The 14,574-nt window shown below is 33.8% G+C and overlaps 3 protein-coding genes across 4 annotated transcripts in view; 1 reads left to right on the forward strand and 2 right to left on the reverse strand.

Annotated features, from left to right (window-relative positions):
* Positions 1 to 128, reverse strand: part of LOC148235317 (acyl-CoA:lysophosphatidylglycerol acyltransferase 1-like) — a 466,435-nt gene extending 466,307 nt beyond the window's left edge. Inside the window, exon 1 of the mRNA XM_088186294.1 lies at positions 58 to 128. The gene's annotated coding sequence lies outside the window, so the exon portion shown is untranslated. The remainder of the gene's footprint in view (positions 1 to 57) is intronic.
* A 434-nt stretch (positions 129 to 562) lies between these two features.
* On the forward strand, positions 563 to 6,368 carry LOC148235322 (putative fumarate hydratase, mitochondrial). Of its 2 annotated transcripts, none has more exons than XM_088186291.1 (9): positions 563 to 710; positions 4,069 to 4,200; positions 4,492 to 4,573; positions 4,658 to 4,776; positions 4,834 to 5,066; positions 5,144 to 5,349; positions 5,417 to 5,782; positions 5,852 to 5,982; positions 6,053 to 6,368. In XM_088186291.1, exons 1-9 carry the CDS (start codon positions 612 to 614, stop codon positions 6,182 to 6,184), a joined length of 1,500 nt encoding a protein of 499 aa, XP_088042417.1. In that variant the 5' UTR covers positions 563 to 611; the 3' UTR covers positions 6,185 to 6,368. The 2 variants fall into 2 exon arrangements, with proteins under 2 accessions (XP_088042417.1, XP_088042419.1); XM_088186293.1 differs by lacking the exon at positions 563 to 710 and adding an exon at positions 3,157 to 3,380.
* A 4,139-nt stretch (positions 6,369 to 10,507) lies between these two features.
* On the reverse strand, positions 10,508 to 14,544 carry LOC148235323 (RUN domain-containing protein 1). The gene has a single exon (XM_088186224.1). The coding sequence runs from the start codon at positions 13,644 to 13,646 to the stop codon at positions 11,952 to 11,954; it is 1,695 nt and encodes a 564-aa protein (XP_088042350.1). The 5' UTR covers positions 13,647 to 14,544; the 3' UTR covers positions 10,508 to 11,951.
* Between the last annotated feature and the right edge of the window lie 30 nt (positions 14,545 to 14,574).

Here is a 14,574-nt window from a genome sequence, read left to right on the forward strand (position 1 = left end):
GACCCCCGCCTCCCTCCGGCTCCCTCTCGCCCCGAAGCCTCTCGGCCGGACACTCACCGCTGCGGGCGGCGGTCGCGTCGTGTCTCTCCGTCCCGCGGGTCCCTCCGTCCCGCCTCTCTCTCCCCTGATCGCCGATCGGCGACGGCGGCGACTTCGTCTGAGCGCCGAGCGCCGAGCGGATCCCCGGGCGGCTGCGGCGCGACTGGCGGCGGCGACGAGCGACGCCACCCGAGCGCCCCCGAGCGGGAATCGCGAACGCGCAGTCGCCACGCCCGCGCCGCTGCCGATCGAAACCGATCGAGCCTTTTTGCCATAAAACTTAATCTCGACGTTAAAAACAATCAAAAATACAACTATAAACCCAAAACGACCCAAATATCAACCCGAAAATCGCATTTTTTACAACAAAAAAAAAATATTTACAGCTATTTTTAATCGATCCCGATGCATTTAAAATAAATTATAAAAATAATAACACATTTTTAAAACATACTTTAATTTCGCACCAAAATAACAGCTGGGCGGAGAGACGACGCTTAAGGCCAAAATACGAGCGGCTCCTGTCGTCGCCCGGCGGCCGAGAAGAAACATACGGAAGGCTTATATTCGATATGTTGGGATCTGCGCGCGTCTTGTGCTCGATGAGCCGTCGGCTCTTGAAATCTTCGAACCTGACTTCAAATCTCGCCGTTCAGCTCCGCCATGCTACAGTAAATATCGCATTCCTATATTGCATAACATACTGTGCAAAATGTTCCATAATAATAATAAACAGCACATTTACACCATTTATACACATATATCATATTAGATTCTCAACTTCCATATTTCGTTTGTATTCATTAAAATTTTAATTCAATATTACTACATTTTCATTTATAATTCGATTGTTTTGTTTATTTTTACTGTTGTGTGTGTATAGCTGTGCTGCAAATATCTATCTAAATCATAGTTTTGCTTCAATCTTAATTTATTTATATTGTGTTTATATAAATAAAAGGTTTATAAATAATTATTTATCTGACAGATGCTAGGGTTGCCATATAGCGAGATCTTCGCAGCGCCTCACGTTTGCGAACGCTCTCATACAAAATTAAATAAATATATTAATAATCATACTAATAATTTATAATTATGTAATATATTTATTAAAATGAATCATAATTTTTTTGCCGCACATTTTTTATTTATAAAAATAATACGAATAAATCAGTAGTCCGCAAAAGTCTTCGGTAATCAAAATTTTAATTGTTAATCTAAGATTTCTTTTATATCCATTCCATGTAAATTTTATTTAGTTAAATTAAAACTACTTCACCCCCTAAATATATGCAATTATGTTAATATATATTTAATTTTTGTTATTTATAATACGATTTACCTGCGACTATCATTTTTTTGTACGAACGCTTTCAATCGAATACGAATGTTTCTTCTTATCGTCGTAGCAACCCGAATTGGCCGATTGGCCCACGATGTTATAGACAGGTTGTTCTTGCAAAGATATATTAGGATTGAATCGCGGATATTGAAATACTGCGTTTGAAATTGGACATTTAATTATATACAAAAATAATAAAAAATAATAATTTTCGTTTGATTCATAATTTTGCAATATTATTTATATTAAGATTCATTTTTTTATATTAATCTCACTGTTAACTATTGAATCGACGTTAATCATTTTATTTTTTAGTTTTTTCTCCCCTTCTCGCCCCCTATGCTGTCGAAGATTTAACGCTTTCCGAAGTGTAACTATTTATCTCAGCGACCCTGAAAACTATGGATTCGACTCCAGTATTGCTCATTTTTAACAGCTTATTTTACTCCCCTTCACACCCTCTGCCAATATTGGCTTAACTTAGACTTTATATATTCGTTCAAGAGATTGTTTTTCTGTAAATATATGTTTTTTTCTAATTAAACGTGTTCTTCGTGGTGAGATTCCTAATAATTTTTATACTGACTAAATTGCTCTTATTATGTGCAAATATATATTCCTACTATTGCAAAACTTCCCCCTCTCAAAATAGTTGTATTTATATATTATTTAATCCAACGTTTTCTTGTTTATACATTTTTAATTATTTTGTTTCCTTGTGTAAAGGATTGTCTTGCTAAAATTACATTTTTTTTCTAATTAAACGCGTTCCCCAAGGAAAGATTCTAAATGATTTGTTTATCTCAATTCTGACTTAATTGCTCTTTTAATTTGAAAATAAATATTCCTAACCAAATGCAAAACCACCCCCTTCAATAATAGTTTCATTTATATACTAGCTTTTTCTTATTTAAATATTGATAGATATTTTATATCTACTTTTAAGAAATGTAAAATATCTGTTAAAAAAAACGCATTCCCCAAATAGAGATTTTAAATGATCTGTTCATATCCATTCTTACTAATATATCTTAATACAACTTTCTCGTTTTTATAAATCATTTTAAACTCATTTTCAACAAATTACCTCTATTAAAGTAAATTACTCCAAATGAGGTATAAATTAAAACTTCTGGGGTAACTAAGATTCAATAAACATACAATTTTACTAAAGGTTTATAAATGAGAGAATAGTTATTTTTTTAATAAATAATGCATTTAAAAAAGCTTGTAACAAAATAATAAAATGTGAAGTGCTTTTTTGACTGAAGAAGTAACTCGAAATAGCAAACATTATTATATGCAAGCGAAATATAAATAATACTTCTACCAAGAAAATGTCCTTTAGAAACTCATAGAATTCTGAATTATACCCGTTCTTTGACACGTCTCAATATATTTATTACGAGTCGGGTAATCTCTGGCTATGCCTAAAATTCCACAACTCTGACTCCATAGCCTTAACATAAGTAATAAAAGAAAAATAATATTAGAAAATTAAAAAAAATCCACAGACCGACCTTTTACCCCTGATTTTTTTTTACATATACCTGTAAAATGCCGAATTAGCCCATGAGATTAAAATGGGTTAAACGATGCCTTTGAAAATAAATGTGTTAAATTAGACCCATAAATAAAAAAGCAAACTCAGACCAAAAAGGGCATAGTAAACTTTTGCACATTACTTCATTCTTTTTATGTATGTTACATTCATAAATCAGATTTTTTTTTTACTTGGTTGATTTTTAGTCATTTGTGACATTATTTGCACACGTGTTGTTCACTTCGTTCACTAGCTCATATGGTGGTATTTTTATTTCCACACAAGTGGAAACCAGTTTCAGTGCCAATATATGTTGTTACTTATACTCGATTCCATTATAAATTATCTGCCTTTGCTGACCGGACGTGTTCTATAAGAACACTTATGCGCCTATTGTAGCGCAATTTCAGCTCAGACTACTGATAAGAAGTTACCGAAATGGCAGCGCCAAACCAGGTCTTTATCAATAACGTTATATAATTGCTTAAATATGTTGACGGTGTTATCGCAAAATAAAAAAATTGAGTTGAAACTCGATTTGATTAACACAAATATGTGAATTTTTAGAAGCGGATATGGTAAATATATGACTTTCGTTGAATAACATTTATATGACCTTAAGATTATTTTAAGAACTAACTTATCATTTTAAAATATTATTATTTTTATATGTAATCAATTATTTTTATATCAAATCAGACTTCTACAATTCAAATATTATTTATAGAATTTAATTATTAATAAATTTTATAATTAATTACTAATAACCTTATAGTACCCATGCGGTGTTTTATCGCTTCTAAGACTTAGTGCAAAAACGACGGAGAAGTGATCATCTTGTAGTTGAACTAATAACAAATTTTTGTAAGTTTTGCACGCATATACAAAACAGTTCCAGTTATTGCAAAAAATCATCAACTATACTTTAAAAGTATAGCTATGTCTCTATTTTTAAACAGCTAACAAGTTTGTAAAATCACTGTTGTTGTTTTCGCACATATCCATGAAATCTAAGGATTAATTCTATATATCTATATGTATATATATTTAATCAATGCCAAACAGGAAAGTTAATAATAATAATAATAGTATTACTCTTACTTGTTTGAAAACATATTTTAATTAAAAAATCTTCTTGTTTCAGTCTGGTAAAAAGATCAGGAAAGAGTCCGACACCTTCGGAGAGCTGGAAGTGGAAGCAGACAAGTATTATGGCGCCCAAACGCTCAGATCCGTCATGAACTTTCCGATTGGTGGCGAATCGGAAAGGATGCCGGTAATTATAAATTAAATATATTTAATATAGAACTTATATATGAAGACCCGAAGGCAAGAACATGGAAGCTGACATTTTCATCAAAAACTAGTTCTAGTATCTACTAGACAAAGTTTGTGTGTATTTTCAAAAGAACACGCTCATATTGTAGAAGATTTAGAGCCACTATAAAAAATACTTTTAGATTTAAATGTCTGAATATTGTGAAACTACATTAATATAATTTAGCATGTTTTTGTCTTGCAGTATTTATATAATATAACCATAAATTAAAAATAAATTTATTTTTAGTATCCTGTTATTGTAGCTATGGGTATTCTCAAAAAAGCCGCCGCTGAAGTTAATATTGAGTTTGGGTTGGACGAAAAAGTAGGTGAGTATCAATTTACTTATTGTATATACACATCACATATGTATGTATTAAAATTATTTTTTACATATTAAATATATGAATCAGCACGAGCTATATCAACTGCTGCTGATGATGTCATATCCGGTAAACTCTACGCTGATCATTTCCCTCTTGTGATTTGGCAAACGGGGTCTGGAACTCAAACTAATATGAACACTAATGAGGTATGTATAATAATTATAATATAAATTAATGTATTATATATAAATGATTTAATTAAGGTAATTGCAAATCGTGCAATTGAAACTCTCGGTGGAGAACTCGGCTCAAAGAAACCTGTGCATCCTAACGATCATGTGAACAAATCTCAAAGCTCAAATGATACCTTCCCAACTGCTATGCATATTGCCGTTGCAATGGAAATCAATCATCTCCTCTTGCCTGCTTTAAATAAACTGAAAACTGCACTCGATAAGAAAACTAATGATTTTAGCAAAATTATCAAGATCGGAAGGTTTGTTTTCTAAATATATTATAGAACTTTCATTTGTTTTAATAAGCCAATTTGATATGATCATTCTTCCATTATAGAACTCACACTCAAGATGCTGTGCCTTTAACTTTAGGACAAGAATTCAGCGGTTATACCAGACAAATTGAATTAGGCATTGAAAGAGTGAATGCAACTCTACCTCGTTTGTATCAATTGGCGCTCGGTGGTACTGCTGTTGGTACTGGGCTTAACACTCGCATCGGCTTTGCTGAGAAGTGTGCTAAAAGAATATCAGAATTGACAAGTATGTACAATCTTAGGAAAGCGCTTTCTTCTATCGATATTTATACTAGATCTATTTCAATTTTAAGATATACCATTCATCACGGCCCCGAATAAATTTGAAGCTCTCGCTTCCCACGATGCTATGGTTGAAGTATCTGGATCTCTGAATGTCTTAGCTTGCTCAATCATGAAGATCGCCAACGATATCAGATTCTTAGCATCAGGTCCAAGATGCGGTCTCGGCGAAATAAGCTTACCCGAAAACGAACCAGGCTCGTCCATCATGCCCGGGAAAGTAAACCCAACCCAATGCGAAGCAATCACTATGGTGGCCGCTCAAATCATGGGAAATCACGTAGCATGCACAATCGGAGGCTCCAACGGACACTTTGAACTCAACGTCTTCAAACCTATGATTGTGGCAAACGTACTTAGATCTATACGCTTATTAGGTCAATATATGAATATTAAATCACATATCTAACTGACTCAGATATTAATTCATATATGATTATAAACAGGTGACAGTTGCAATGCGTTCACTGACAATTGTGTCAATGGAATCGTCGCTAACGAAGAAAACATCGCCAAGATCATGAGAGAGTCGCTCATGTTGGTTACGGCCCTGAATCCTCATATTGGATATGATAAGGTTTTAATCATACCAAATTTATAAAATAATTATATTTGGATATTAATAATATTTTTATTTATTTTTCTAGTCGGCCAAGATTGCCAAGACTGCTCATAAAGACGGTTCGACTCTCAAAGAAGCTGCCTTAAAATTGAACTACCTAACTTCAGAAGACTTCGACAAATGGGTTCGTCCCGAAGATATGTTGGGACCTAAGTAAATTGGTGAATGTGTAAAAGTTTGATTCTATGAATCTAAAAGCTTTTGTTATAGAAGTGTTGCATTTATGAATCAAAATCATATATAAGAGCTTTAGATATTTGTACATAATTTAATTTGTGTATTTTACAATTTGGTTGTGAGCCAGTTTATTTGTTTTATAAATACAATCAATATACTAGGAATTGTTCTTTTAATTGTATCATTCCTTATTCTTCTTCATATAAAAGTTCATTAATTTTACGAAACTTGTATATTTTTCATTTCGCACTGATAAAGGCCGCCACAAGTTTTATAACACGCTCTACTGAGAATTTTTGGATCAACTCAACTTTTTTTACAGAATTTTATGTGCACTCTGGTTAATTCAAGAACGTATCACTTAAGGAAATATGTTTTTCAAATGACTCCTACCGATTACGTTATCACAGTAAATTACACACTTTCAAGTGACAATTTAGCCGCTCCCTATCATCGGGTCAGACTATATCTTTTCAAGCAAACACTGTTAATTAAATATGTTAGTTTAATTACCTTTTTTGGAAGTTTCTTCATAAAAACTCTTTAAATCTTTTTTCATACATTTTGAGACACATCTAGAAAATATACTAATGGCTTCGTATTGAATAAGTATTGTTTTATAATTACTAAGGATACCTACAACTTATATGTATCCTTAGTAATTATCAAACAAATGGTCACATTAAAAAGAATAGATCGGAGGCAGAGAAAACACAATTGGTTATAAAAAACATTTTACAATCGCCAAGCTTCCTCGAAAAAACAGTATAAAGGATGGGACAAACTTACTCTCGTATGAGAATCACTTTGGCACTTATGACACAAACTCACTCTCGAGCTTGCTTAACGAAGATTCTCAAACCGACATCCATTCGACGGACTCTCATGACAATTGATAAACTAGGCTTGATTTTCACACCTGCAAGGATCTACGGCTTTTTATCATTCGACACCACCACCTAATACTGACACCTGCATTATTTTTTATGTATATATATATCATTTCATTCAATTGACAAGACAAAAAAAAGCTACCAGTCATTCAGTTGATTTTTTTAATTAATTAAATCCTTGGTTAAAAGGTGGTAGCTCTATGTTGTTTAGTAATTTGGACCCACCAACGCTGTGCATTGAAACACAGTTTGTTGTATTTATAAGCATATTTGCAGGAGTTATTGATGCAAATGGGTTGAAATATATTTAATACCAAAATCTTATTGTTTTCTAGTAATTTGTCTTAATATTTAAAGAGGGTTCAATTCCCAATTCACCTTATGATATAAAAATTTACGTGACCATAAATAACAGTAGCTCAATATTATAGGCATTGAATGCTTCTCTCTTGGTCAATTTTATGTCACAATATCACGAACGGTGCATCCAAAACACCTAGTCTGTTTGTTTTCTAGTTAGTGAACAATAAATAATACTTTAATAAATAAATAACATCATCATGTACTAAATTTTTGCCTTGTGATTAGTTGTTCGCTGAGAGGGATGCACCAGTACGTGTAAGAGCACAGGATTCTAAGATTGCTATACTATCACTGCTTTCACTTTATTTTTATAACATAAAAATGTCTTCTGCAAACATCAATAATAAATTTTGCCCCAAATTCGTAGTGGGCTTTTAAAACCAAAAAGTTATCCCGAAATTAGCCAATTATCCGGAAAAAAATGAACAGAAATTCTATTGAAAACTATAGTCTATTTATTTTCAAGAGTCAGTGCGCAAGAACATTGTTTAACGCGTAATCATAACATGCTTTTAAATTTCTGCCCTGTGATTGGTCGTTCGCCGTAAGATCAATCGTTTCATTGAGAACGACCAATCACAAGGCAGAAATTTAAGAGCACATTTTGATTACGCGTTAAACAGTGTTCTTGCGCACTGACTCTTGAAAATAAATAGACTATAGTTTTCAAATGTTTGAAATTAAATGATCACATATTTATGGTTATATCAGATTGTAACATAAGTCTTTGTGTTTTTTAAGGTGCGGGTTAAAAATTAAAACGTGTAATACTTTTACTAAATTATATATTCTCCATCTTTTTCTACAATTATTTTCCACATGTTAATCAATTTTATATCTGATTCGAAAAATGATTCAAGTTTGGAAGCAATTAATCTTTTAATCTGTTTTTTTATATCCGTTTCAATAAATATACACCTATAAACTGCTAAATAGCTGATGGTCGTTTGTAGCAATGTCTGAAGAGTGCGGTGGGTGAGAAATGAGTTTCTTAGTAAATCCATTAATTTTTTTCTATCGCCTTCATTGATACAGGAATGTGAGCGCTGTCTTGGTGTAAAATTATCTTTCTATAATTAACTGAGCACACTATATATCTGTCGTAATTGTCTGCCTATAATCCAATAACTCATAATGAATTGTGCCCTTCATATCCCACCAAATACAAAACATTATCTTATTGGGGTGTAATCCTGTTCTCAAAGTTGAAATTGGGGGTTGATTGCTGTTCAATTACTGCCTTTTACGTTGCTTGTTAAAATAAAGGATCCACTTCTCATCTTCAGCAACAATTCGACTCAAAAATAAATCTTCATGTTCTAGAATAATTAATTATTGCCGTATTGAGATTCGTTTCAGAGATTAACGATTAACATTTAGAGATTAAAGATTAACGTAACTTCCGTTACGTTAATCTTGGACTTGCTTTGATGGCAGCCCTAATAACCTCACTAACAACCACTAAGAACTACCTGTACCCGCGTAAATATTTAATGTCAAAATTTGAGCATCCTGCTCATTGCATTACATATGTTTTTAACTGCTATTGTTGCATTATGAACTCATAAAACATAATGTATTATTTAATTTATGTAACTATTTTTTTAAATGTCTGTAAACTAATGTAGGCGAAATGTTGAACTTTTGTGTTAGTTTCTGTATCGTTAATCTAGGACATGCTTTTATGCTAGCCCTAATATCCTCACTAACAACCTTTTTGATGGCAGCCCTGATATCCTCACTAGCAACCTGCCCTTACGTAGATATTCAATGTCGAAATTCCCAGAAAAATATTCTTAGAACCACTTTTGACACTATAATTTTAACGGCATTTCTGCCCATTGCATTACAATGTTTTTAACTGCTATTGTCGCATTATGATTGGGTTGAAATTCATGAAGCATAATATAGCTTAACTGAGATTATTTTATCTTTACTGCCATTGTTGACTTAGGATTGAAAATCTTAAAACAAAATATATCCTGTTGCTAAATAGCATCATTAATACGACTACTGTTAACAAACACCGAAAAAATAGTGAAATTATTGTTTATTTATAAAAAGTTACACATTTTTGAAAATTTAAGAAAAAAATGTAAAGACTTATGGAGCAACCTGATACATGTTTTATTTTTTGTATCCTTGATTTTTTATTTATTTTAAACATATGTTTCAATTTAATCCTGTTTTAAGCATATATTTGTTTTTGTTTACTGACTCTTATAAATAAATATATTGTATATGTGCAAAAAGATGAAAATAATCTAACAAAAAAGTCATCACTGACCTGTGAAAGCTCTGACATAACTTGCTCGCAGCCTGGAACGGATTCTTATAACAACATGGGACTCTTGCCAAAATCTAACTTATGCAGTTTGTTATATCGCAGGCATGGCGAACCTAGGGCACGCGTGCCCGAGGTGGCACGCTTGAGAATTTGGATTGCACGCGAACGATTTCCAAGTTCAAAAATATTTTTTAATTTGAAACTTAAAAATGAAAATCTTGATTAAATAACCCGTGAATTATTAATTTATTTCATTTTATTAATTATCAAATGTTTTCTAAGATAAACGACAATCGTTTTAAAAAAAATAATTATTTATTTTTTCTATCTTCGTAATTTTTTTACTCCTTGGGCACGCCACACAATCGAGATATAATATTTATTTTTTTTTGGAGGATTTTTGGCACGCGAACCCAAAAAGGTTCGCCATGCCTGTTATATCGCAACAGAAATATATTCAAAGTTGGTTGAATATGATATTGACTGATTTTGAGGCCATTATTCCTGTGACCAAAAGTATCTGGTCAGTAAGCTGTTATCTCTTATAATTTTTAAATCCTCAGTGTACGAAGCAGTTTACAATGACGAGAACAACGTCCAAAATCTTAAAAATGATTTATTGTCACTCACATACGGGTTGAAACGGAGTGTTATCTTGGTAGTGTTTTTGTTATTCTAATTGATGAAGTAATGATTCATTTTTCTAATCTTATATGAAATGAATTAGGAATCTATTGAAATAACACTGAAACAAAATTCATACCTTAACAATTGTATATTTTTCCAAATTCAATACAGCAATTTTCATATAACAGACTTGTTAACTTTTAAGTACATTGCTTCAGATGTGTAAGAACCAATTGTTATTCAATTAATAATGTATACGCAATCAGCAATACACAAATGTCTACTATATATTTCTTGACTATTGATATTTAGTAACTCATCAACAAAGTAAAATCGGTAACAATTATAAAAACAATTCATATTTCTTACAGATGTAATTGCATACATAAACACCATAACAACTGACATTTCAATATTTTTATTCTATAAACCGTAATCGATATGTTATACAGTACATTTTCATATTTATACATATATAAGTAGGTAATCACCGAAAGCGTTGACTTAAATAAAAAATGTATTCAACAAACGTTTCGTAGTCGATGCGTTTTGAGTTACCCACCTACAAAAATTGAACACGGCTGACAATTTCGAAGAAAAAAATTTGTGTATAAAGTTAGCGTTAGGCAATTCTCGGCAAGAAGGCATGAACGTACGAGTGCAAAAGTACACGTGTACAATCTTAAAGTCTAATGTTCGAATGACCTCTTTTTACTTTATCAAATATCAGGAAAAATAGAATGTAATTTATAGCAAACGAAATGATGTATTTTATATTATTTTGTGCAACGTTCAACTCTCTTTATAATAAACATTATATAAATAGTCACTATACAGTAATGACTTTAATACCCAAAAGTATCACAATACGTGTATTTTTTTAATAAATAACAATTTTATACTATATCAGATCATCTTGTTCAAGAATTGTATGACTTTAAAAAATGTATATATGACTAGATACAATAAATGCATATTTGGTATGTTTACAATACATAAATAGTTTTTAAATAATATAATTAGGTAAACTGATTCACTACTGAATTTTTTAGCAATAAAACTACTTTATTAAAAATTGTGTTTTCAACTACAATATATAACAAATTAATAAATTATTGGAATGTGTTTATTAACCTTTAGAGTGCATAATTTTAAGCTAATGAAAATAAATATTTATACCTTTCAGAAGCAAATATGAGATATTTTAGAATATTATTCAGTCTGAATTTATTGATAAAAAATATTTATGACTGACAGTTATATAATAAGCAATAGATTTTAGTTTATGTCTTGATATTTAAAGAGGTGGCACTCGAAAGGCTTAAATAAATCATTTTAGCTTATAATTTAACATGTGAGGTACTAATAACTAATAAATAATACATTTGTAAACTTAATATTAAATAAATTGCTTTGGTAATTTTGTTGCTTTCGTAGCAAACATAAAAATATTGGAATGTCATTTAAATCATTTGGATAAATCTTTGGCTCGACACAGTAGTAACATATCACAATTAAGGATTTCATTAAACATAAAATTAATCATTGTACATAATATGGCGGAATTGATAGATTTTTTACATAAAGACGTCTTTTATATTCTGAAATTGTCGTACAGCCAAATCGACCGGCAAATCAAATTTATAAGCAGTCAGCCGATCCAGACTTTGCAAGCTATCTTGAAAGCCCGTATTGGCAACGTAACTAGTCGGCGTGTAGTGAAATTGCATTATGGTTTTGTTCTTGAAGATAACGTTCAACCAAGCGATCAATTTATTGGCGTTTAACCCGGCACAGACGAAAGCCTTGAAGTGAGAGTCGTAACTGCGTTTATAAGGTCTGTGAGAGGCTACGATCGCTCCGATGGCACTCAACATGCTCTCCTTGTTCGATATAGCTGTGTTTCCTACAATGTCCAAGTTGAAACTTTGAGACAGCTTACGGGCAGGCGTCGAGTTGTAGACTTCGCCGTTGTTGATCTCGTAATACCGCAATATGAGCTCCCACGCGTGCATTTGCTTGGAATGCATACTGCGACGTATCGGAAAGCAACCGACGAAGGGAACGACGGAGCTTATTTCATTCATAGGAACCAATCCGTGCTGCATCAGATCTCTGATGTTGATCGCTAAATGTTTCCTGACGGCTATTGCGAGCGGTACATTCTGTAAGATCACCGTGTTATCTTCAGAGTCGCTATCGTAATCGCCCATCACAGAACCGGATCTAGAACTATTGTGTTTCAATAAATTAAGTACAGCGTCTATAGACATCTCGAGCCTAGCTCGCAAATCTCCCCAATGGTTTATAATATTCGTACGTTTCAGATTATTCGACCGAAATACTTCCGAAGAGCATCCGAATTGAGCAACGGCAAACATTTGTAACAGAGCGACGACTTTCTTCATCAAATTTACTGTTTCTGCCCTCAATTCATCATTCTTCCGCTTCGACTGTTTATTTTTATTGTCAAACTCTATCTTTTTATCCTTACCCTGCGGATTTATCGGCGGTTCTTGCGGAGCGAGACTCGTACCGGACTTAATGAAATTGATAAACCGTTGCATGTCTTCGACCTGAGTCTGCAATTGTGCGACGATATCCTGTGAATTGTTTGCATTTTTCTGAGCGACTCCGCACATCGCCTGATGCCTAAGTTCTTCGGGTGTTAAGGGCTGCTGCCATCCTTCGTGCAAAGTCTTATCGATGTTCCGCCTTAATTCTTCAATGATCAAATTCCGATTCTTTTTTACATACGGGGAAGAATTATCAGTGTAAGAATCCAACTCTTTCAATTGCTGCTTTAATTGCTCGATGGTATGCATTTGTTTTATTCGTTGATCTTCGAGTTTCTCGTCTAATTTGTGACAAGTTGGACAGCCCGTCGATTGTTCTGGAATATCCCTGGAAATGTTACCGGTGCCTATGATCGAGCCCAAATCAGGTATACCTCTGAAGGTGAACTCTTCGAGCGATTTGAGCATGTTTTCTTTCTCGCTAACGGGCGCGTCCATGATTTGTCTAAGACGAAACTGCACCTGAGCCAGATGGGACGTGAGAGAGAACAAAGAGGAAGAGAGTACTTCCTGTTCCTCTTCAAGGGCATGAAGACGTTGCATCTCGCGAGAGTCGCTCCTGTCGTAGCACTCGACCTCTGCATCATCGGAAAAGGTATCCTTGGCGGCTCCGAGAGGTTCGCATCTCTTCTCCTTCCACGCCATACTGTCGAAATTGTCTTGTCCATCCTCAAAATCACTGGAACACGAATCCATTATGATTAAACGAAGTATTCCGCCCTTTACTGTCTTATTTCCAAGACAATAATGGCACGAAATGTACAGCGAAGTCTCCCATACGGTAGATTACAGGCTATACCATATTGTCAAAGGGCACTGACGTCTATCCTGTGACGTCATGCGCCCACACAAAATGTCACTATTTTTACTTGATTTGGCAATAACACCTACATATTTGACCATTAATGTATTACGGATTAAAAATATCAAACATCTCTTTGTATTACCTAAAACTGCATAATATTTTTATTAAATACAAGCATTTAAATATTTATTATCCTTTATGTTTTAATATATATAATGAATGCAAAACTTTTATTTTTAATTTAAAAATGTTCATAATTTATAGCTCTATGGGAACCCCGAGACGACCGTCCGTGACGCAGCATAAGTGAAAGTGAAGTCCCGCTGAGCCGTGCACCCGACTAAGCGGCGTTGTACAACCACACCGCACCCCCGCCACCGCAAGCAACGCGCGGAGTGGGGATACTGTTGCGCACCCGACCGGAATTATAAGGCGGCGCTAAAAGGCTCACATACACACATTCAACTCTGGACTTCTGACTCTGCAACACTCACTGGACTACATGGATTCTACACCTCGCCTCCTGTTTGAGCAACCATCTCCATGACACGCGCTCGAGGTTTAATATCGACGACTGTCGAAGGATCCCAGTCAACACGGGTCAAGAACGTACCGGAAGATTCATAACGGCCACTTTGTACAGTTCGCTGTACAAACGTCCTATCACAGATCGTCAACCGGACTGCCGATAACTACAATATAGAAGCGTAACCCCGCGACCGCTTCAGCTCTGTATGAAGCGGCTTTCATAAATTATGTTTTAAATTTATGGGGGGAAGCAAACAGGAGTCTGGCTCAATTAAATCTTGTGACATATAG

This window comes from Plectrocnemia conspersa, unplaced genomic scaffold, assembly GCF_051122295.1.
Source record: "Plectrocnemia conspersa isolate PC_06_02 unplaced genomic scaffold, ASM5112229v1 ptg000005l, whole genome shotgun sequence".
Lineage (NCBI taxonomy): Eukaryota > Metazoa > Arthropoda > Insecta > Trichoptera > Polycentropodidae > Plectrocnemia > Plectrocnemia conspersa.

What these genes read in the sequence shown, in the direction of transcription:
- LOC148235322 (XM_088186291.1), top strand. Translation starts at nt 612, where the DNA reads ATGTTGGGATCTGCGCGCGTCTTGTGCTCGATGAGCCGTCGGCTCTTG. An exon ending in TTCAGCTCCGCCATGCTACA is followed by an intron (nt 711 to 4,068) that starts GTAAATATCGCA and finishes TTCTTGTTTCAG; the next exon opens with TCTGGTAAAAAGATCAGGAA. An exon ending in GCGAATCGGAAAGGATGCCG is followed by an intron (nt 4,201 to 4,491) that starts GTAATTATAAAT and finishes ATTTATTTTTAG; the next exon opens with TATCCTGTTATTGTAGCTAT.
- LOC148235323 (XM_088186224.1), bottom strand. Translation starts at nt 13,646, where the DNA reads ATGGATTCGTGTTCCAGTGATTTTGAGGATGGACAAGACAATTTCGAC.